General features: G+C 57.0%; 2 protein-coding genes across 4 annotated transcripts in view; one reads left to right on the forward strand and one right to left on the reverse strand.

Annotated features, from left to right (window-relative positions):
• PARP6 (poly(ADP-ribose) polymerase family member 6) lies at positions 1-9,363 on the reverse strand. The gene is made up of 23 exons (XM_086471333.1): positions 9,208-9,363; positions 7,644-7,766; positions 6,489-6,566; positions 6,242-6,336; positions 5,232-5,292; positions 5,010-5,100; positions 4,849-4,915; positions 4,428-4,577; positions 4,006-4,186; positions 3,585-3,638; positions 3,234-3,329; positions 3,055-3,147; positions 2,854-2,979; positions 2,685-2,750; positions 2,460-2,527; positions 2,149-2,197; positions 1,447-1,559; positions 1,294-1,366; positions 1,070-1,139; positions 624-703; positions 442-505; positions 187-271; positions 1-103 (listed from the first exon to the last, which is right to left on the reverse strand). Exons 1-23 carry the CDS (start codon positions 9,361-9,363, stop codon positions 1-3), a joined length of 2,142 nt encoding a protein of 713 aa, XP_086327459.1.
• PKM (pyruvate kinase M1/2) overlaps positions 9,250-22,485 on the forward strand; it is a 20,278-nt gene continuing 7,042 nt past the window's right edge. For 2 of the 3 annotated variants that reach the window (XM_086471635.1, XM_086471632.1), the window contains exons 1-8: positions 14,648-14,688; positions 14,901-15,070; positions 15,440-15,531; positions 18,487-18,618; positions 18,818-19,004; positions 19,845-20,115; positions 20,777-20,927; positions 22,036-22,188. In XM_086471635.1, the coding sequence (XP_086327761.1) occupies positions 14,648-14,688; positions 14,901-15,070; positions 15,440-15,531; positions 18,487-18,618; positions 18,818-19,004; positions 19,845-20,115; positions 20,777-20,927; positions 22,036-22,188 (1,197 nt within the window). Of the gene's footprint in view, positions 9,290-14,647; positions 14,689-14,900; positions 15,071-15,439; positions 15,532-18,486; positions 18,619-18,817; positions 19,005-19,844; positions 20,116-20,776; positions 20,928-22,035; positions 22,189-22,485 lie in introns of those variants that run through there. The other variant, XM_086471633.1, reaches the window with a different exon arrangement.

The following is a 22,485-nucleotide window of genomic DNA, read 5'->3' on the forward strand; positions in this document are numbered from 1 at the left end:
TCAGTTTGTGTACACCTGAGTCCCGATCACACGCATGATCTCCTTCTGGATTTTGGGGTCCTGAGTATTGATATTGGCATCTCCCACTTGGCCATCTTCATACCTGGAAGGGGAGAAGCTGGGGTGAGGGGGTGGCCCGTGGGTGTCCCATGGGTGCCGGTGAGGTGGGTGCAGCCCGGGACTCACACAAAGAAGAAGCGGGTGCAGACGTGGTCCGAGACGGGGCAGACCCAGATGTTGCCGTGTTTCTGCAGGTCCTTGGAGGTGATGACTGCTGGGGGAAGGGGCTGTCGGATGGGGGACGGGGACGGAGGTCCCTGCTGGGCGCAGCCTGTGGTGGGGACCCTCCCTCCCTCCTCCACCCACCCGGTGAGCCAGGGATGTGGGTGCTGCCTGTCCCCCCCCGCCCCCGCTGTGCCTCCCACCCACACGTCCCCGCACCTTCGCAAAGCGCGATGCAGTTCAGGTTGCGGCTCTGGAGGAAGCGGGACTGGATGGAGCGGGTCTGTGGGGAGAGCAGCCGGCATTACCCACCCCAGCCGGGCTCAGCACACCCTGTCCCCAGCACCCGTGGGTGCCATGTCTTCATCCCCATCCTCCCAGGGTGTCCCCCGGCCCGTCACCTGGGGAATGGTGTTCATCCGGTTGTACCTCTGCACCAGCTCATCCTTCGAAGGCATCCGGTGCTGCCCTTTCCCCATCCCTGCGGAGAGGCGAGGCAGTGGCCATCACTCCCGGGCAGGGAGCATGCCTGGGGTGACACGGGGACACATGCCACAGACAGGGACAGCCACACTGTGTGCTCCCACCCGGCGGCCGAACCTTGGGAACCCCCGAAAAGTGGGCGCAGCAGCTTTTGGAGCCTAGAAAATGTTGGGGTTTTAATTCCCCGGTGCATCGGAAAGCCCCAGCCTGACTGGGAAGAGGCCGGTGCAGGTGGGAAGGATGCGGGACACCACCTGCTCCCGCGCGGCTTCTCCGGCCGGCATGATGCCAAACATCCCCGGGCCCATGCAGGGAGTGGGGATGGGAGCGCAGGCAGGACTGGGCAGCGCAGGCAGCCTCTTACCTGAGTATCCAAAGGAAATACTGGAGATGGGGCTCAGATAGATGCCCTTGCCATAGGCTGCTCCATGCAGCTTGCAGGAAAACACCAGGGTGAGCAACACGGGGTCACCCCGACGGCTCGGGCACGGTGGCGGAGGCAGCCCGGCCTCTGCAGGCAGCTGCCTGCATCCCTCCCTGCCTGCCTGCCTGCCCTGGGGAGGGGTGTTGGGCGCGGAGGAGCGTTACCTGCAGTTTGGTGTAGGAAGCGTTGACCAGCCCGTTGCGGAGGATGGAGTGCCAGTTCTCAATGTGAGAGCCGCTGGAAAAAGCCAACCCCACGTCAGCCCCACGTCAGCCTGCCCCACCTGGGGGGCTCCCGCCGCCCCCCTGGTAACTCACTGGAAAGCAAAGGTGCTGCCGTAGAGTTTCTTAGCAGTGCGGAACCGGGCTTCCTTGGCCGGGGGGCTGCTGAGCAGGAGAAACTGGTGGGAGGTGTGCATGAACTTCAGCTGCTACCAGGGGAAAGGGAAGAGCAAAGGTGGCGCCGGCGAGGAGAGAGGACAGACAGACAGAGATCATGCACGGCAGCCAGCTCCGTGCCTGTCCCAGCCCTGCTCTGACTGTCCCCAGCTTGCCAGGAGGGCCCGTGGCATCCCCCATCCTTTGTCCTCCAGCCCACAGCCCATGTGAAATATCCTCCATCCTGTATCCTGTATCCTGCCTTCCACCTCTCACAGGCTGCAGCCCCCACCCCAAAGGCTGCCTCCTACATCCCAGACCCTTACATCCCACATCCTCCATCCCACAGCCCCCACCCCATACCCTATGTCCTACATCCCATACCCTATATCCCACAACCCATATCCTACATCCCACATCCCACATCCCATACCCTACGCCCCACATCTCATCTCCTGCATCCCAACTTCCATATCCTATGTCCCACATCCCACAGCCCACATCCCACACCCTACATCCCACCTCCCATATCCCACCTCCCACACCCCCATCCCACATTCCATATCCCACCACGCACCTCCCGTACCCTACATCCTCCGTGCTGCACCCACACCCCACCTGCAGCCCAGCCAGGCCCCTTACCCTGCTGAGAGGCAGCTTGACGATGTGGGATCTGTTGCTGGAGATTATCCTTGAGAAGAGGAGGAGGAAGAGGGGAGGAGGAAGGTCAGACAGGGTGGTCCCACGCTCCCCTGGGAGTGGGGCCGAGCCAGCAGCTACGCCAGAAACCGCCCCAAGGCTGGTGGATGGTCGTGTCCCCCCAGGAGAAAGGGGCTGAGGGGGTTGTGCTGGGGATGCCTGGCTGGCCCCCATCCCATCCTGTCCTGGGGGACGTGGGGCAGCAGGGAGGGACATGGGGCAGCAGTATGGGGCCACAGCACCCTCGGCCTTACCATTGCAGGAGGGGATGGGCCAGGGGGTCCAGCTTGTCCATCTGCTTCTTGATCTCCAGGTAAGACCCCTGGCAGAGGCAAGAGGGGGTGCAGGTGGGTCCCCCAGCACCCACTCAACTGTGGGTGGGTAGAGATCGGCACCAAAATGCCACCCCCAGCGAAGGACCCTGCCATGGTGGGGCTCTCGCACAGGGCCACGCGTGGTGCAGGGCCATGCGGGTGTACCTGGGTCATCTCGCGGATGGACATCACGCTGTCCAGGGCCTTCTGCAGCCGCTCGTAGTTCTTCTTCTACACGTGAGGCAAGAGAGAGGTGGCCATCAGAGGGGTCCTCAGGGCTCGCCCTGGCCCCATCGCCCCCAACATGGGGGAGCATTGACCCCCCAGTGCTTACCTTGGGGTTGAAGGCAAGTGTTTTGGGGTCATTGGGGTCCACCACGGAAGGATAAGGCTCGAAGATGATACTTTTGCGAGGAGACTCCAGGGCAGCACGGCACATGGCCACCAGCAGGTCCACCACCTTGGGGACAGAGCATGGAGTGAAGGGACAGCACCCCGAAGTAATGGCGTGGACACCCACCATGCACACCCCTACCTCAGCGCCCGTGGCCACCTCCTCTGCCGCACCGGACATGACGCCCAGGGTGTAGAAGGAGAAGACACAGAGCTCCCGGGTGCACACTGCCGGCTGTGGAAGGGACAAGAGCCGTGAGGAGGCTTGGGGATGGTGACACGGGGTGACAGCCCACGCCTGCCCAGTCCCCGTCACCGCACCTTGAGCATGGAGCCGTTCTGGAAGACGTGCTGCTCGTCGCACACCACGCAGTACTCGTTGAGTGTCGGGATCCGCTGCTCCGCGTACTTCATGATCTGAGGGGGAGGATGGTGGGAGTCAGCCCCTGCAGTGGCCACGGTGCTCGGGAGGATGCTCCGGGCAGCAGGATGGGGCTGAGAGGGACGTGGGGCAGCGGGGTGGATGCTCCAGGCAGTGGGATGAGGATAAGCAGGATGTGGGGCAGTGGAGAGGATGCTGAGGGAAGCAGGATGGAGCTCAGCAGGACACGGGGCAGCAGGGAGGATGCTCCAGGCAGCGGGACGGGGCTGAGCGGGATGCAGGACACGCACCTGGACGAGGAAGCCGTACTCCAGCGTTGGGACGTTCTTGCAGTGGCCGCCGACCTGCGACGGAGCCAGAGGAGCCAGCTGCGTTATCCCCTTTCCCCCACGCACCCCCACCTCCGCGTGGCACCAGCAGCACAGTGGGACCCCCGACCTGCCAACACCCTCCTGGGAACGCAGCCGCAGCGGGGATGTTGCACCCAAGCGGGGGGGAAACGCCGCAGGACCCCACAGCTGGTGTCCCAGCTCACCCACGAGCACCCAGGGGTGCTGGGGACAAGACACAGGGGAGAAACCCCGCAGGGGCTCCCCCCATCCCAAGGGGGTCCCACCATCCCACGACAAGAGATCCAACCCCAGAACAGCCCCCGGGAATCTGGGAAGGGAAAGGAGAGGAAAGCAAACCCCAAGGCGGGGAGGCACCCACCAGGATGTTGAAGGGGGCGACACCTGCCTGGGTGCTGGGGGGCGGGTAGCCGAAAACCTCCACCTTGGGGTTCTTCACCGTACAGGAGACGGAGCGGTTCATCAGGCGGTTCACACGAGCCTCAGGGATGCCCAGTTTGCCCTTCAGCACTGAATCTTGGATGACGGGGAAGCTGGGAGACCTGCGGGCACAGAATCCCCCTGAGCTCCCCGGTCTGTCACCGTCCCCTACTCCTCTGTCACCCGGTGCCGAATTCACCTTTCGGTTATTTTTTGGGAGCAACAGCCACCTCCTTGGGCTCTGGTAGGGACCAGCAGCATCCAAGAGGCAAGTGTGGAAACTGAGGGACAGTGACAGGTCCCCAGCCACCCAGGATGAGGGGACACAGCATTGGTCCCTTAGGGACACCATTGGGGTCTTACTTGGGGATGGGGGAGAAGATGCTGAGGCCAGCACGAAACTTCTTGATGGTGCCACTTGTCTTGAACCAACTGTGCCGCTTCTCCTGCTGGGTCTTCAGGAAATCGTTGCTGAGATGTTTCCATTGCTGGGATGTGAACATGCCCAGGATCCTGGCAGAGAGGTGACATGGGTGCCCGAGCAGGGTGCCAGCACCCATGGGTGCTTCAGTGCCCACTGAGCCTGGTGCTTGGGTGGTCCACGCCACCCAGCTCCTCCTCTTCCCCACACAAAGCTGGTGGTGAGCCCATCACAGGGCTGTGTGGCAGATAAAAGGTGGTGGCATGGGGACATGTGGCACCTGGCTGGTTTTGGGGCAAAATGGTGACCCCGTGGACCACCCCACCCACCACGCTTGGGTGCCCACCGCGTTTTGGCTCTTACTTCTTCAGCTGCAGACCCAGCCCGAAGCCCTCTTTGTTGGACGGCTGGAAAACCTCAATGGACGGTTCTGTAGGGAGAGAGAGGAGGACAAGCCATCGGTGCCACCACTTTGACCACCCTGAGGGCACATAGGGACACCATGTCCTGCCCTCCCCACTCACCAGGGCCATCGAGGTACTGGGACAGGGAGAAGCGCAGGCGGAGGACGATGGGCTCCGTCCGCAGCACCTTCCATGCTGTTGCCACCTCCTCCTGCCAAGGGAAAGCTGCCATTTGGCAGAGCTGCAGGGACCCCCAGCCAGCAGGGAAATTTGGGGACCCCCTCAGGTGCATGTCCCCACCCTCCCTGTGCCAACGCTGCCGGGGGCATCCCGTGGACTCACATCGAGGAAGCTGATGTTCACATGGAGGTCAATGTCCACGTCGTCGATGGTTCCGTACTCCCTGTGAGGACATGCGGCGCCGTGGCAGGAGGACAGGGTGAGGCTGGCACAGGGCCGGAACCGCTGTCCAGCGCCCACCATGGGGTGGTGCCGGTCACGTGTGGCTCCCCGCATATCAGGAGCATGCACCCCGAGACCAGGATGGCACAGGGACAGTGCCTGGATTGTGGATGGGTGCCTGGGGATGGCACAGCTGGGTGCTCTGAGGATAGCACAGCTGGGTGCCCCAGGGATGCCACAGCCGGGTGCCCCGGTAATGCCACAGCTGGGTGCCCTGCGATGGAGCAGCCAGGTGCCCCAAGATGGCATGGCCAAGTGCCTGGGGATGCCATGGTCAGGCGCCCTGGGGATGCCGAAAGCGGGTGCCCTGGAGATGGCATGGCTGGGTGCCCTGGATATGGTACAGCTGGGCGTCCCAGGAACGGCTCAGCTGGGTGCCTGAAGATGGCACTGCCAGGTGCCCAGGGGTGCCACAGCTGGGTGCTCCAGGAATGCCACGTCTGGGTGCCCCAGGGATGGCACAGCTGAGCACCCTGGGCATGGCACAGCTCGGTGCCTGACGATGGCACAGATGAGTGCCTGGGGATGCCACAGCCGCACACCTGGGGATGGCACAGCGGGTGCCCTGGGGATGGCACAGCGGGTGCCCAGGGATGGCACAGCTGGGTGCCTGGGGATGGCACGGCCGGGTGCCCGGGAATGGCACAGCTGGGTGCCCGGGGATGGCACAGCTGGGTGCCCGGGGATGGCACGGCCGGGTGCCCGGGGATGGCACAGCTGGGTGCCCGGGGATGGCACAGCGGGTGCCCTGGGGATGGCACGGCCGGGTGCCCGGGGATGGCACAGCTGGGTGCCCGGGGATGGCACAGCGGGTGCCCGGGGATGGCACGGATGGGTGCCCGGGGATGGCACGGCCGGGTGCGGGGCTGGCAGGCGGTGGGCGCACCCACCTGACGGCCACGGCATTCTCGCTGTAGATCTCCTTCACGGCCTCGATGTCGGCGTCCAGCTGCGGGTGACGGTACAGGTCGGCGGCACAGGTCCCCTGTGGCACAGCACCCCATGGCACCATCAGACCCGGAGCCCCCCCCGCTGCAGACCCGCACTCAGGATCAGGCTCAGGTTGGGGGCCCCTGAGCCCCCCCATGGCACCCATGGGACCCAGCACTCATGGAACCCAGCACCTGCGGTGCTTACCTGGACCCCATAGAGGAACTCCTCGGACTCATTGTCCCCATCGGAGTCATCATCCGTCCAGTACTGGCCCTTGAGGTCCTGGGGAGCAGAAGGTTGGGGGGCAGTGGATTAGGTGGGGCAGACGTTGGGGGGCAGCAGGGATGGGGGAGAGGAGATGAGGAGAGAGGGTTGAGGGGAGCAGGTTACGGGGAAGAGGGTCAGTGGGTGGATTGGGGCGAGAAGGGATAGGGGAAGAAGGTTTGGGGGTGCAGATTAGAGAGAGTGAATTAGATGGGAGAAGGTTCTGGGGAGCAGGTTGTGGGGAACTATTTGGGGGGCCGGTTTGGGGGCAGTGGGATAGGGAGCAGGATGGGGGCATTAGGACGGGGGGCAGCAGGCTGGGGGGAGTGTGATGGGGGCAGTGGGATGGGGGGAGCAATTCGGGGAGCAGCAGGATGGAGGGAAGTGTGTTGGGGGGAGTGGGATGGTGGGCAGTAGGATGGGAGGAGTAATTTGTGGGGCAGCAGGATGGGGGCAGCGGGGTGGGAGCAATTTGGGGGGCAGCAGCATGGGAACAATTTGGGGGGCAGTGGGATGGGAGCAATTGGGGGGGCAGCAGGATGGGGCAGCAGGATGGGAGGAATTTGGGGGGCAGTGGGATGGGGCAGCAGGATGGGAGCAATTTGGGGAGCAGTGGGATGGGAGCAATTTGGGGGGCAGCAGGATGGGGGCAGCAAAATGCGAGGAATTTAGGGGGCAGAGGATGGGGCAATTTGGGGGGACAGCAGGACGGGGGGCAGTGGGACGGAGGAGCAGGTCGGGGGGAGCGGGATGAGAGGAAGGAGATTAAGGGGGATCAGGATGGGGACAGCAGGGTGGGGGACAGCAAGATGGGGGAGCAGGATGGTGGGGGGGCAGCGGGTGGGGGCTGCGCACAGAGCCGCCGGGGGGGGGGGGGGCCGGCCGATCGCGAGGGGGGTGTCCTCCCCCACCAGCCCCCTCCCGGGACATACGGGGACACGCCGAGGCCCGGCTCCCGCCCCCCGCCCCGAGCAGGCCCCATCCTGCCGCCCTCCCCGGCTCCCCCCGGCCCCGGGCCTGCTCCCTCCGCCGGGCCGTGAGGGGAGTGTCCCCGTCCCCCCCGTGTCCCCCTCCGCCGGCGGGACCCCCCCTCACCATCTCAGCGGCGCCCGGGCGGGCCTGCCACCGCCTCCATGCTGCCGGGCGGGCGGGCGGCCATCGGGCCTTGACGTCAGGCCCCACCGCGGGCCCGGGCGCCACCGCCGTCACCCGGCAACGCTGCCGCTGACGTCACCCGTGGGGACCCCTACCCCCCGACACCCCCCAGCAGGGCACCGGGGCCCCCGGGATCGGGGCGGCCATGATGGGGGCCCAAGGGGCTGGTGGGGGTCCTCAGTGTCCCCAGTACAGGGGGTCTGTGGTCCTGTGGTCCCACTTCGGGGTCCCCACAGTCCTCAGCACATGGTCTCTCATGGGGTGGCCATGTTGTGTCCCCCCCATGGTGTCCCCATGGCCCAGTACAGGGTCACCAGTGTCCCCAGTACAGAGTCCCCAAGGCCCCAGCTCTGGGTCCCGCATGTCCCCGGCACAGGGTGGCCATTGTGCGTCCCCATACGGCTGGCACAGCATCCCCACAGCCTAGAATAGGGTCCCCAGTGTCCCCAGGACAGGGTCCCTGGCATCCCCAGTACAGGTCTGCCATGGTCCCAGCACAGGGTGACCATTTTGGGTCCCCACATTGGTGGCCCAGTGTCCCCATGGCCCAGCACAGGGTCCCCAGCATCCTCAGGGCAGGGTCCCCGTGGTCCCAGAGCAGGGTGGCCACCTTGGGTCCCTACATGGCTGGCACAGTGTTCCAGTGGCCCCGCACAGGGCCTGTGTGGCAGGTCCCATGTCAATGCCGTGTCCCGTGCCACCATGGTCCCAGTGCAGAGCAGCCATGGTGGGTCCCCAATGTCCCCAGCAAAAGCTCCCCATGGTCCTGGGACAGAGTCACCAATGTCTCCAGCATAGGGGCCCCAGTGTCCCCAGCCCAGGGTCCCCACGGACCTCATGTTGGGTCCTCACACAGCCAGCATGGCGTCCCCACGGTCCCGTCACAGGGTTCCCAGCACAGAATCCCCAACATCTCCAGCCTGGTGTCCCCAGTGTCCCCAGCACGGTGTCCCCATGGTCCCACTGCTGAGCACCCACGTTGGGTCCCCAGCCCAGGGTTCCCAGCATCCCTGGCTGGGGATGGCTCAGGACCCTCCAACAGCACCTCAAAACGCCCAGCGCTGCTGCCCGCCCCGCAGAGAGGGACTCCGACCCCAGCCCTTGGGGCCCACCAGAGCGCCGGAGAGGGTGGGGGTGGTGTGAGTTACGGGTGGGGGGGGGGACGGGGGGCCGTAGCGCCTTTAAGAGCAGCGGGACGAGGAGAGGCGCCTTTAAGGGCGGCGATGCAGGGCGCGGCCCCTTTAAGGCGGCGGCCACTCTCCTACTGCGTGCGCGGCGCGCGCGCGGCCGCCGGATTGGCCGCCTGTGAGTGTGCGTTGTCGCAGCGCCTCCTTCCGCGCCTTGTGCGTCCGCTGGCAAAAGGAGTCCCGCCGGCGCGCCTCCTCCCACCCACTCCTCCCCTTCCCCCCTCCCTCCTCCCTCCTCGCGGGGCGGGCGGCGGAGGGATCCGCGGCGCGGGGGGGGGGAAGGGGAGGGAGGCGGTGCTGCGGCCGGCCGGGATCACCTTGGCGGGGCGGTGGGGCGGCGCGCAGAGGAGCGGCGGCTCTCGGAGAGGACGGGCGAGGGGCGAGGCTGGGCGGCGGCAGGTAACGGCGGCCTGAGGGCCATCGGGCGGCGGCGAGCGAGCAGCGGTAGTACCCGCCGCCGTGGCCGCCGCCATCGTTATCCCCGTTCCCGCCGTCGGGCGAGGGTCTCCCTCAGGCGGCGGCTGAGGGGCGCGGGGGGAGTGCGGCCGCGGTGCCCCCTGGGAAGGTGGGGGTGCGCGCGTGCGGGGGGCTCGCGGCGGCGAGCACGTGGCGCGGCGCCGTCCCGCCCCGCTCCGCGCATCCCGCCCGCAGCCGCGCACCGGGGCGGGGGTGTCGGTCCTTGGGGCGAGGGGCCGGGGGGGGGTAGGGGGGGGGGGGGGGGGGGGGGGGAAGCGTGTGCCCCACAGCGGTGCGGTGAAACGGCGCGCGGGGTTCGGGTTGCAACACCTCGCTCGGTTTCCTGATGGCTGGGGCTGCACCGGAGTCTGCTGGGAGGCTGAGTCAGATGGAGACGGAGCGAAGCGATGGCCCGGCCCCCGTCCGTCCGTCCCCCCCTCCCCGTGCCTGCACTCACGTAGGAGCCGCGGCGATGCTGTGAAGGGCATTAGCTTCCATCAGCGCACGGCTCAGCGAACTCGGCGGTGATGCTGCAGCCTCTTTATCCCCCCCACCCCCCTCCCCCCGGAAGAGAAGGCCCCTTCTGAACTAATCTTCTCCCGTAATTATGCCTGCCTAAACGCGTCCAGTTGATTTGGACAGTCCCTTGAACTGTGAAAACCTTTGAAACGTGTTTAAACCCTCTTTGCAGGGCTAGCTGGGCATGAATAGTGCTTTTGTCGGCGGACAATGGCACCCTCCCGACTGTCTCCTCAGATTAACAGAAGTAGACGGCGATTTCTAAAAACCTGCTTTGTTCTGATGAGGCAACTAGTTATCGGGAGGCCTAGGTTAACAGAAATCAGTGTTCTGTGGAGGTTTTTGTGATGTTAATGTGTTAACTTTACCTCCCGCTTATGTTGCAGGGCTGCAGCTAACTGTGACTTGCCGTGGCCAAAAGGTTGTATGACAGAGAGGTTTTTTGGTTACTCAGATGCCTCCAGGGAAACTCGAGGCCTTGTTGTGCAACCAGGAGTGCCTAATTAAAAAAAAAAAAAAAAGCAGTCCTAAGCACATAATTTTATGCCCGACATCCCATTCACAAAGCAGAATTTAGGCTAATTTAGAAGAGTTGAAGTTTGATGGCCTAATGGGTCATGCTGATGGTGCCAGCTCGTTTCCAAACCGGCACCAGGTGACCGACGGCCCTTCGTGCCGCGGCGGGCGGCTCCGCTCCGAGCCACGTGCTTGGGGACTCTTGGCTGCAAAACCTGGCTGAGAAACTTCACTTTCTCCAGAGAAGGAGCGCGCAGAGGCTGCGGCGCTGGTCATCAGCTCAAGCAGCCTGCGTTTTTCTTGGCTACCTACTTCTTTATCCCCCCAAAGCCGTACGTTTTATGAAAAACTCAATTTATTGGCGTTGGCTGGAGTGATCCAACACTAGCGTTAATTCCCTTTCCACCCGCCAAGCTGATAATTTAATTTGGTAGGAACAGGTCGTTCACCGGGCTGGCGGGACCACGTGTGGGCCTTTATCTGCCGCCGGGCCAGCGGCCCTCCCCCGGGAAGATGGGGCCGGACGCCGCAGCAGGCGGTGATGGGCGGCACGTAGGGAGCGGGGCTGCAGTACCTTGCCGCTGCCGCCCGCAGCTGGGCGCGCAGCAGATCTCTATCCGGGAGCTGGGGATGCAGCAGAGGTGTGCTTCCACCTAGTTATATTGAAATGTAAAAACCAAAACCAAAACCAACCCAGGCCTTTCTTTTATAACGCAAAAAAGGTTTTTATAGTTTCCTTGGAGGTAGCTAGGTGGTTTCTGCTGGTGTGGGGCCAGGCTGAAAAGCTCTGAGCAAGGTTAAGTCCATAGGTGTGCCTGCACTACAAATACCCTCGAGATAAGTCTTTTTTTGTCCCCAAATATCTGGTGCTTGTCACTTCGACTTGCTTAACTTCTTGGTTAAGCCTCCTGTATGCCTTTGCCCTCCAGGGAGGGCAGGCTCTGCTGAGGCAAGGCTAATCCATCTGCAGGCAGGGCAAGCACTGATGTTGCCCAGCGCCCTGCTGGCTGGCCTGACCTTCCCAGCCCCCCGTAGCTCGTTTGCCAAAAAGCTGGAGAGCCATCTCCGTTGCAGAGCTGTGGGTCTCTCCTCCCGTGGAGCTGCAGCTCACTGCTGGGGAGAGCATACGCCAGCTGGGAGCAGGTGGTGGCTTCTGGGTCCCATCCAGCATTGCAGAAAAGAGATGGCATTTTGGGGTGGCCATCTTGTACTTGCGTAACGGCGCAACGCCACCTCCTGCAACAGCCACCCAGGGAGGAATGTGTTGTCCTCCCTCTCTGGAAGAGGGCTTGACAGGCTGCATTAAAAGCCTGCTTTGCTACAGAGCTGGGGTTTTTTGGTTGTGGGGTTTTTTTTTTTTTTTTTTGGTTGAGTGCCTTTAGCTTCTGGAATGAACAAAACTCATGTTTTTCTAGGCTTTTTTTGGGAATCTGAAGGCCTGCCTGGTTTCATAACCCTGCCTTTCTTAAATATGCGTGCTAATTCAAACCATTTCTGCCTCTGGCCGGGGCCACTGGGCATGAGCAGCCTTGTTCTGCAGCGTCAGTGAGGTTGTGTAAGCGAGGCTGACCAATAAAACCCGAATCCTCACCCACCACGAACCTTCCCACTCCCTACCTGCAACTTTTACAGGCAGTAAAACGTCTTTGTCTGGCATGGTGGTGGTTAACGCCAGTCCTGCCTGGGGACAGCCCCTGCGAGGCCTTTGCCACTGCAGCTTCCACTTCCCTTTGTGACAGCAAAGGCTTGGCCTGGGGTGGGGATTGCCGGGGTGGGGGTTGCTGCTGCCTCTCCTTTCTCCCTCCCCAAGGGCAGAACCGGAGGTACCATATGTAGCCTGACCCCGACCGCAGGATGAGCTGGCTGGGGTTAGTCACCTCACTACTGCAAAACCAGTCATCCTGACCTTAAATGGCTCTTTCTGGAATATTCAAGAGCTGAGGAGGTACCAGACATCTTTGGGATGCTCTGCCTAGAAGCACAGGCAGCCCAAGTAATAAACTTGGGGATTTAATCGTTATTCCTTGAGGAAGGAATTCAGATTTGTTCAGTGCTGGAAACACTCAGGCTTTGTAGGGTATTGCTTACCCCCCTTCCTTGCTCAGCCCAGTCTGAGTGCTCTGTGTCTTGGGGCATCCTTGAAGTCTTTGCTCCTCTGTTTGATTTTAAAAAAAGGCAGACCTGGAGCAGTGGGAAATGCCAGACATTCCTGTTATAAGACTGGTCCTTCCAGTAGAATTCAGTGGATGCTTTGTAAATGCATGGCAGTGGGAGGCAGGAGGAAGTATTAAAAAGTGAAGCTTGTTGGTAGCAGGGCATCGTGCTGTGGGTATTTGGGATCCTTTTTTGGCTGCTGTGTTTCTGCCTTCGCCCCTGGACGAGGTCACGGTGCCTCTGATTAATTTTCCTGATCTCGCTGAACTGCTGGAAAATCTTGTGGAGGGGATTCTGACTGGCAACTTAACTTTCTCTTTATATAAAGACTTTAGGGGGTTTAAAATTATATTTACAAATGACTTAAGTAGGTGGGGGATTTCCAAGAGATAGGGAGAATGCCTGCCTATTTTTAAAAACTTTCAAGTCACGCTCTGGGTGCAGTTTCCATCTCGGGATCCCGTCGTTTCATATTCCTCTTGTTCCCAGAAGCTGTGCAGACCTGCTTGCCCATGCTTGCGTGGAGGCAGTTTCCCAGCAAAGGCTTATTTTTTTTTTGGCATCTAGAGAAGCCGATGCTGCTCCGCAGGTGTCAGAGGATGCAGCAGCAAGTGTTAGAGGGCTAAAACGCAATGTTTCAGGGCTGACCAGCGGGTTTTCCTGTAATAATGGGACTTTGTCGGGCTTTTTATGTGGGCAGACCTTGTTGTACTGACTCTGGTGAATCAGCAGCTTCTGGCAGGGCTGAGGGAAAGGAGACTTTGCCAGGACAAATTATGGTTTTCGCCGGCCTGACTGCTTTATGCCGCATGGGAGCGAGACGATGGTGAGTCAGGGCTGCCTGCAAGAGGATCTGCACGATCTGCACGTACGTGGGGAAGGTCTGCAGAGCAGAAGTGGCTGAGGGGAGGAGCGTCGGCGCAAACAGAGCCTCTGCAGCACCAAGCAGGCACATGGCAGGCTGGTGGGGGGTCTCCCTGCCTCTTCCTGAGAGGCATGGCTTTGTTCTGGTCAGCCCTGCTAGCTTTTACAAAGCTTTTGGGTTTATTAGCGCCTGTTTCGAAGCTGAATACACTGAGCTAGCTGGTGTGTGCAGCTAACACCATTTTGTGATTTATTGGGTTTTCTTTTTTGTCTGCTTGGGGCAGGCAGAACAAATCCCCGGCTCTGTCCCTGCCTTTAGCTGAGCAGCAGCCCATGTTCCATGAGCACCATGCTGAAGGCATATCTTAAGAGGTGAAAGCAGCTTATGCTGAAAGAGCATCCTGCTTTGAATATCCCCTGTGTGCCCAGGGGGTGAAGTTTGAAGTCGAACCACTGTTTGAAGTCAAAACTAGTGATCTGCCCGTGCCAGTAGCCACCACCTTACATCAGTGTCTTACTGGAGGCTTTTTTTAAAGGCCGGCAAGCTAGCCTGGGCAGGTTGAAGAGGACAAACAGCTTTTAGCCGGCGCTGCTACTTGAGAACAAAGTAAGCGTGGTGCAGCCTGAAGTGTGCAATGTGAAATGCCCCAGGGGCACCAGTGCTGGTGGGAAATGAGTGTCCTCCCATCCCAGTGGACAGTTTTGCGGGCTGTTCTTGCTGTTGTGGGGATGCTCTAGTCCTGTGTAGGCAAGCAGCCTGAGTTGAGAGTTTTGGCGTTTTTTTTAATCTAAACTTTGAAAAAAATCACCGGTTTTAAACCTTGTGCTGATTTTCTTCTGCCCTGAGTGAGGGGGAATGTAGGGGATGGGAGAGACCTGCCACATCTTCAGTTTGAAGGGGAACATTGAGCGTATTAAGGAAATCTTCGGTCTTTTACTCATTCTCTACCAAGGTGTTGTATTTAATCAACTCAAGTCTACTTGCTTGTACAGGCTTAAAGGGTGGTTTTTAAGCTTAGGCGGACTTTGCTGTGATTAGATGCTTCTCAGCAGAAGATTGCCCCTGTAAGAGCATATCTGCAGTCACGCTAGCGCCGAGCTGCCCCAGTCCCCAGTTGCGATGGGAAACGCAGTTGAGGCCTGTAGGAGAAATGACTTGAGAGCTGGGAGGGAGGAGGCAGAATCTCTGCCTGCGCACTCAAGTGCTTGAATTTTGTTGCGTTGTGTAGCTCCAAGGGAAGACTGGCAATGAAGAGAAGCTATGAAGGGAACTTCTGCATAGAAGGCAGGTGAGCTTTGGGTGGTGTACGTGGGGGATGACATGGAAATAGAAATGTGTCTTGCCTGTATCTAAGACTCTCAAGTAGGAACATGAAGATAGTTTGATCCAATAGCAGCTTTCTTGTTACCTCCATATTCATCATGTGGGTGTGTTGGTGTTTCTGCCTGATGAGCAAGTCTGGGTGATTCCTAAACGTGGCACCGCTTTCTTCTCTTCTAGACACAGGATTCCAGTGACGATGTCGAAGCACCACGATGCAGGGACTGCTTTCATCCAGACCCAGCAGCTGCACGCTGCCATGGCGGACACCTTCCTGGAGCACATGTGCCGCTTGGACATCGACTCGGAGCCAACCATTGCGAGAAACACCGGCATCATCTGCACCATCGGTAGGCGATTCCTGGATAGGAGAGAATTATAGCCGTGAGCCCCTGTGTTGGTGAGACTTGTTAGGGAGATTGTGAGAAGGCTTCAGCTTTCGTCCCTTGCCAGGGATGAGAAAGAACACAACTTTCCCAGGTCTGCCTAACCCATGTCATTGCTAGGAGTGAATCCAGCAGCCAGGGAAATCAAACTACTTCGGTTCTGCTGTGCTCCTCAAGTTAAAACAATCTTTCCTGCTGTAGAGATGAGCCGCTTCAGCGCGGAGCAAGCCTGTATCCATTACACCTTTTCTCTTCCACATGAAACAGCCTGGCATGTGTGGGTTATCTTATCATTTTTACAAAGTTAATATTCAAACTGTTTCTTCCTCCTAGGCCCAGCCTCCCGCTCTGTAGAGAAGCTGAAGGAAATGATTAAATCTGGAATGAATGTTGCCCGCCTCAACTTCTCTCACGGCACCCACGAGGTAAGGATGGGGTCTGAGCTGGTGCAGCCCTGACCGGGCTGTGCGGGTGACCCTCTCTCTCATGGAAGGGGAAAATCCAGCTTAGTCCAAACCAGCCTTGGTGTGGGAAGGTGAAACTTAGCTTTGCTTTTGGAGGAAGCATTCTGGTGGTACATATTGAACCAGTGTAATTTTGGTGTGCTTTCTGAGCTGTTTTGAAAGCAGTTCAAGTTGGTTCTGCAGCATTCTCTGTACCAGGGAGCCAGGTAACTGGTATTTGATGCCTGTGTGCCAACTGCTTGCCATGAAATCCTTCAGCTCTTCCTTGCATCCTGCTGTGTGAAGCTGCCACTTCTCAGTTAATAGCAGAAGCCAAGAACGTTGGTCACTGTTTTGCTGTGCACCTCTGCAGGAGCACGCAACTATCAGTTGCTTGTCTCGCTTCTTGTTTCATTGCTGGGGCTTTTGCAAGCAGGTGATCAATGAATAACCTTGTCTCAAAAGAAAACTGTTAGTGATTTGAAGTAATTACTCTGCCTAGTGGAAAGAATTGAATTCCTGGGTTTGCTTGGTTAACCAACTGCTCTGGTTGTTCCTGGCAGTCATGAGGGTAGCACCATGCTACTTTGCAGGTGGTGTGATGAGCTTTTAAGAATAAGGTCAGAAGAAATCAACACTGTTCATGGCAGACAAGCTTTTATTGATATAAATAGATGAGATCCTCAGCGATACTGGAGGAGCTGAGGATCCCATTCCAGGTTGCCTAGAATGCCACCCTGAGCCTTCCTGCTGTGGGTTTTTTTTTTTTTTTTACCCTGGCTGCCCTCCAGCTTTCAAAATGTCAGATGGTAGCCAGGAGCAGCTGTGGGTGGCTTTTTGCGCCTCATGGTGCGTAACAGCTTGGCCTCTCGCCCTCATGGCCTTTAAAGGCCACAGGGCACTGTCAAAATCGAAAGGTCTGATATTTAACTGTGGACAACCATCAGACCTTGACTAAACACACTGGGGTAGTGTCGGTGCCCAGGCTGCCGTTAGCAAAATCTGCCTGAAGAAAGGGTGATGTGGAATAACTGCCTCTTGGTAGTCAAATCCTGCAGCTGGGCATCTCTTGGGCCAGGTGGCTCATCAGGGAGTTGGTGGCAAGGCTGAAACTGGGAATTTTCACCCCGTTACTGCCCAGCGGAGCTGCTGCTGTGGTTTGCGTACTTGTAGTGGAGGTTGAGGGCAGGGTTTGTGGCTTTCTGCTCTGGGTGAGGTCTAATTGCACATTTTGTCCAGATGAGGTTAAATTACATCAGAGTCTGGTCTTGCTGTCATCTCTGTTGAGTTGGACTGTCAGCCCTAGCTAGTCTTAAGTTTGAGTCCCATCCTGGTTCCTCCAAAACACTCCAGTTTCTAGTGAAGCCCCAAGGAGTTTTCGTCTGTGGGGAGTGCTTTGGTTCTTGTGTCCCCCCTAAAGTGTTTAACAGGGCTTCAGCTTTTACAGAGGTGCTTTAGCACCTGGCTGCCACCCTTTTATAGAGGGGAAAAAAATGCCTTTGGTTCCAACTCTGCCTGCATTCCTGCTCTGCATCCGTCACTCTTACAGGAAGTCAGACTTCTTGAGGAGCCAGTTGGTTCTCGTGATCAAACTAAAAAGGGAAAATCCCAAGCGACTGGGGCCAGATAAACGTCATATGCACTGTTCGGGCAGGTTTTCTGTACTGCATCCAGGCTGTGCTGCGTGGAAGGGTGGGGCCGTCTCAGTCTCAACTTGCCCGCTCAATCAAACTAATTAATCTTTCCTGCTCTAAAGAGTTAGTAGTTGCAGCGTGTCTCTGGCCGAGGGCCTGCACATGAACTTTAGCAAAACTTTTTCCGGCCCCACCTTCCTGGCGCTGGGTTATTGTCCCCGCAATGCTGAAGTCAGCGTGCGGGGCTCGTGTCGCGGTGGATCAGTGGCTTGGGGGGAGCTGGGTGTTTCCAGGTGAGTCAGGTCAAACGCTGTCGGTCTGTGGCACAGGGAGGGGAAAGTGTAATTCTTATCTACAAAAGTCTGTTGAGTGTTACACAACTCCCAGTCAAGGTTATCGCTTAATGTTGTTAAGCAAGTAAAGTAAACTGATCTGCTGGTCATCTGAAGCTCATCTGAGGTTGTTGGGACGGGAGTTGCCCCACAGAACTGTCTGTCCTGAAACTGGCAGCATTAGCGAAATAAACGCTCTTGCACGTGTGAAAGTTTGGAAGCCGGGTGCGTGGTGCTGCTGTCTCGAACTTCCGGCTGCGACTGCTTTGGCGCTTGAAATAAAATGTAAATACTTACATGGATAATGTCCTCCTAGCAAATCCTTTGTCTTTATGGGGAAATGTAAACCAAAGAGTTAAAAAAACCTTGTCCAACTGCTCTCCTGTGGGACTGGTAAGAGGGATCAGGCTGGAAGCCTGTCGGGGAGTCAGCAGGGCAGACTGCATCCTCACTTGTGCACTCTGAAGGGAGAACAGCAGCCATGTGGCAGTCGCTTAGCTGTGGCCTGGCATTCAGGAGTCTTTCCATGCACATAAATTGTGCAGCTGCCGGTGTTCTGCCGTGTTGAACAGCCAGATGTTCGGCAGAGCTTTCAGAAACACTACTCCTCAAGGCCTGTTGGTCAGCAGGCCATCTTCAAATGGCAAGTATGTGTCCTGGTGGAAAATCACTTCAGCCCAGTGCCTGGCCGTCTCCTTGAGTTGTTGTCCTTCTGGGATTAGAACTGGGGGCACTGAAGGCACAGCCAGGTAACTGCCAGACTCTACTTTCATGTGGTGAAGGCCTCTGTATCTTCACACTTTGCTTCTCTGGAAGCTCGATCTGAATTAAATGCTCAAGCTAGAGCTGAACGTGAGCATAATGTGAGGAGCAGAGCTGCCATCTTGGGGAGCGGGTGGGGTGTGTAGTGGTGTTGCCTAAGCAGTGGGGTAAAAATGGCCTGAATGTTTCTGTGTCTTTTTCCTTGCCAGTATCATGAGGGCACAATCAAGAATGTGCGAGAAGCTACAGAGAGCTTTGCCTCTGATCCCATCACCTACAGACCTGTGGCTATTGCACTGGATACCAAGGGACCTGAAATCAGAACCGGACTCATTAAGGGAGTAAGTTGCTCTTTTCTTTTTCCTCTCGCTTTTTTCAGTGTGTGAGACTAGATACTGTGTTATGCCTGTGACCTTTTGCAAACAAAATGTCTTGAGGTAACGAGCCAGCTATCAAAAATGGGATGAACTGCTGCAAGCTGGGAGGTGGTTGTGTGCTGGTTTTTACTGAGTTTACTGCAACGCGTGTTTTGACATGCAGAGTGGCACAGCAGAAGTGGAGCTGAAGAAGGGTGCAGCACTCAAAGTGACCCTGGATGATGCCTTCATGGAGAACTGCGATGAGAACGTGCTGTGGATGGACTACAAGAATCTCACCAAGGTTGTAGAAGTAGGCAGCAAAATCTATGTGGATGATGGTCTGATATCCCTGCTGGTTAAGGAGAAAGGTGGGTAACAACTGTTCCAGCTATGCCTGTTTGTCTTTTCCTAGGAACATATATGTACTTTTCCTCCAGTAACTGTTTTTGGGCTTGTAGTTGTATATTAAAGAAAGGAGTACGTGGTTCTTAATGCTGTAATGCGACTTTGAGCAAAACTTTTTCTACTTCCAAGTGCAGCAAGTTTCGAAAAACTAACTTCAGCTGGGTTTTGCTAGACTTTCATCTAAAACTTCTTCAAAGGCAAATGTGTGGTAGGGACATACCAGTGCTCATAATCAAAAGCCTGTTTAGCTAATTCATACTTCATCCAGGCTAATTCATATTTTTAATGCAGGTTTTAACTCGTTTTACAGCATAAACCCTGAGTTTTGTGGTTAGAGACAGACCTAGCTTTAACTGGTAATGTAGGAGCAAGGTTAGTTCCACAATACTGCCTTTATAGTGCTGCCTAGACTGCGGTAGCCTCAAGGTATTGCCTTTAATCCCAGAGTCTGTAGGGAGATGGAGGTGAGGCTTTTGCGTTGCTCAGCTTGGTATTACAGGGCTCCTGTGTGCAGAAGTGCAACCTGGTAGCTTTTTTGGGGGAGGCGGTCCCAACCTCCTGCACAGAACAAATGGCATCTTCTCAGAGAACAGCGTAGAAGTGGTTTTAAACCAGTCTGTGGTGCTCCCACGGGTAAACTGTAAGCTTGTGTGTTATGTAAATTGTCTGAAGAGAGCGGTGATATGCTTTTTATCATGTGCGGTTGCTGTTGGCCCTGCTGCTCTCAGGCAGAGAGGTGGTGTGGGAGCTGGCAGCGGGAAGCTTTCTGGTAAACACTGACCGTGGGAACACATCTGTTTCAGGCAAGGACTATGTCATGACGGAGATCGAGAACGGCGGCATGCTCGGCAGCAAGAAGGGAGTGAACCTGCCTGGTGCTGCGGTCGACCTGCCTGCGGTCTCTGAAAAGGACATTCAGGACCTAAAATTCGGTGTGGAGCAGAACGTGGATATGGTGTTTGCTTCCTTCATCCGCAAAGCTGCTGATGTCCACGCTGTCAGGAAGGTGCTAGGGGAAAAGGGAAAGAACATCAAGATCATCAGCAAGATCGAGAACCACGAGGGTGTGCGCAGGTGAGCTTTGCACAGGTGGCATTGCAGGTCTGTCACCCTCTGTCAACAGAAGACCACAACCGCTTCGCGCTGTAGTCAGGACTCCTGGTCTCTGGCTTGCCAGCAGCAGAAAACTCACTAGTCCGAGTCGCAGGGTGCTGATGCCGGCCCTCGCTCAATGCCGTGGGTGTGGGACTTGACGCAGCTGTGGTGTGAGCAGGGGGTTGTGTAACTGTCTCACGCCCCAAGCTCATGAGGACAGCGTCAATCTCCCCGCCTCCCTGAGAAGTCTCTGATAGTCTTTGTAGTGAGTATGAGTTCAAACTTCAGCAAACTTGCTGTTCTGGAGGCAAGTCAGCAAGCTCACGTGTGGGAATCGCCGTGGCTGTGACAAACTACCAGACTAAAATACCTGGGATCAACTCACGTTGCTATTGATCTGTGTCTGTATAGCTTTAGAAAGCTTTATACAGCACGTGTGTGCTATGACTTGGTTGTCTTTTTCTTCCTCCTACCTTGGCATTACAGCATACCAGAACAGCACGTGGAAAGGCCGTATGCTGACAGTGTAGCAGCCTGTCGCGTTCCAGAGCGATGCCCTCTTGCAGAGGGGGAGGACAGAACAGATGGGAAGGTGCTTTGCAGAACAAATGGGGTAACAAACCTCTTCTCTTCCTGTCAGGTTTGATGAGATCATGGAGGCCAGTGATGGCATTATGGTGGCCCGTGGCGATCTGGGAATTGAGATCCCTGCTGAAAAAGTCTTCCTTGCCCAGAAGATGATGATTGGGCGCTGCAACAGGGCTGGCAAACCCATCATCTGTGCCACGCAGGTACTCAAAACTCTGGCTTGGAGCTGCCAGAGCCTGGCAAGATGTGAACGTCAGTAGCTGTCATGGCTTGATGGCTGGAGAGTGAGATGCCAAGAGCAAAGAAGTTTTGCTGACGGCTGAATAGCTCTTCTTGAGGCACGTCATTAAAGATGTGTTTGGGATATTCCACAGTAAGGCTACAGGACCTCCTGAAGGTTCTAGCCCTCAAAACTCCATGCAGTATGAGCGTTTTGGGCTGACTAAACAAATTCTGGGAAAAAATCACTGATGCTTTGCCTTGGCACCTTGTAGTGACACATCTGTGTCTAACAGAGGAGACTTGCTGAAGTTCCCAGGTATTTTACAAGATGTCCACGCTGCAGCATCAGAAGGAATTGAGTAAAAGATCCATGTCCTTATTATTCTGGGAGCTGCTGGTGAGAGAGGGAGAGCTGATGCTCAGCTTCACTGGTTGCAGTAGGGATCATGTGGGGCTAGTCCTCAGGCACTGGGAGGACTGGTTTCCTGGCTGTGCTTGCTCTGTGCACAGGCTGTGGAAGCAAAAACTGCCTCTAGACAGAAGTCATCAGGTTTACAGTTCTGGATTTACAGTTGCATATGCTGCTGCTTCCTGTATAGTTACTGAAATGTGACTGAAGTGCTGCCTCGGGCAGTGTTTCATGAGGGAATGAGTGATGTTTGCCCCGTGGTGAGCTGCAGTGGGGGGAAAGCTGAGCACCTGAGAATTTGAGCATTCCATGTCTAACACAATACTCTGCTCTAAAGAGCTCTGAGTTCTTTTGACCAAGCCCTGTGCTGAAAAGTTAAATTGGAAGATTGGAGTATTGTGTCTGTGGTTGTGGGGGTGAAATCTCCCTGGAAAAGGAGTAAATGTAGAACCAGTACAAAATGAAACAAGTTGTTTTTCTCGCTGGTAGGTGCTTTAATTCAGAGCTGATTAGGGACTAGTCCCCTCTGTACCTATGGGAGAACTTTTCTCCCAGAGTCCTTAGGCTCCATCCTGTCTTGCCCTATGTTTAAAGTATATTGAAGCGTACTAGCGAAAAAGCAGCTGTTTCCTTGTGCAGTGTCTTGATTTTTTTTTTTTTTTGGATTTGTTCTCTTCCAGATGCTGGAAAGCATGATCAAGAAACCTCGCCCAACCCGTGCCGAGGGCAGTGATGTTGCTAATGCCGTCCTGGATGGAGCGGACTGCATCATGCTCTCTGGAGAGACTGCCAAGGGAGACTACCCGCTGGAGGCTGTGCGCATGCAGCACGCTGTGAGTACTGCCTTCCCTCTGGTGGGGAGCCAGTCCCGCAGGTGAAAGGAGCAGTACTCTCTTGCCCTGCATCTTCCACCTGAGCACCTGAAGATCTAAATGTGTCTGGTGCCAGGTGGCAGCACCTAGCAGTCCAAAGTAGTAATTTTTTTGTTCACACTCCTGCTGTGGGTGTTTCCTTACCTAGCAGGGTCCTGAGGACCTGAAACCTCACTTTGTGTGCTCCAAAGTGGTGTTGGGCAGAGCTGAGAACTGCTCTGCAGTGCTCTGAAATCTAAAACTTCACATTTCTTATGT

Source organism: Leptosomus discolor, chromosome 11 (genome assembly GCF_034619465.1).
Source record: "Leptosomus discolor isolate bLepDis1 chromosome 11, bLepDis1.hap2, whole genome shotgun sequence".
Lineage (NCBI taxonomy): Eukaryota > Metazoa > Chordata > Aves > Leptosomiformes > Leptosomidae > Leptosomus > Leptosomus discolor.

What these genes read in the sequence shown, in the direction of transcription:
- PARP6 (XM_086471333.1), bottom strand. Translation starts at nt 9,363, where the DNA reads ATGGCGGCGGCCACGGCGGCGGGTACTACCGCTGCTCGCTCGCCGCCG. An exon ending in AGTTCCTCTATGGGGTCCAG is followed by an intron (nt 6,337 to 6,488) that starts GTAAGCACCGCA and finishes GCTGTGCCACAG; the next exon opens with GGGACCTGTGCCGCCGACCT. An exon ending in CCAGTACCTCGATGGCCCTG is followed by an intron (nt 4,916 to 5,009) that starts GTGAGTGGGGAG and finishes CTCTCCCTACAG; the next exon opens with AACCGTCCATTGAGGTTTTC.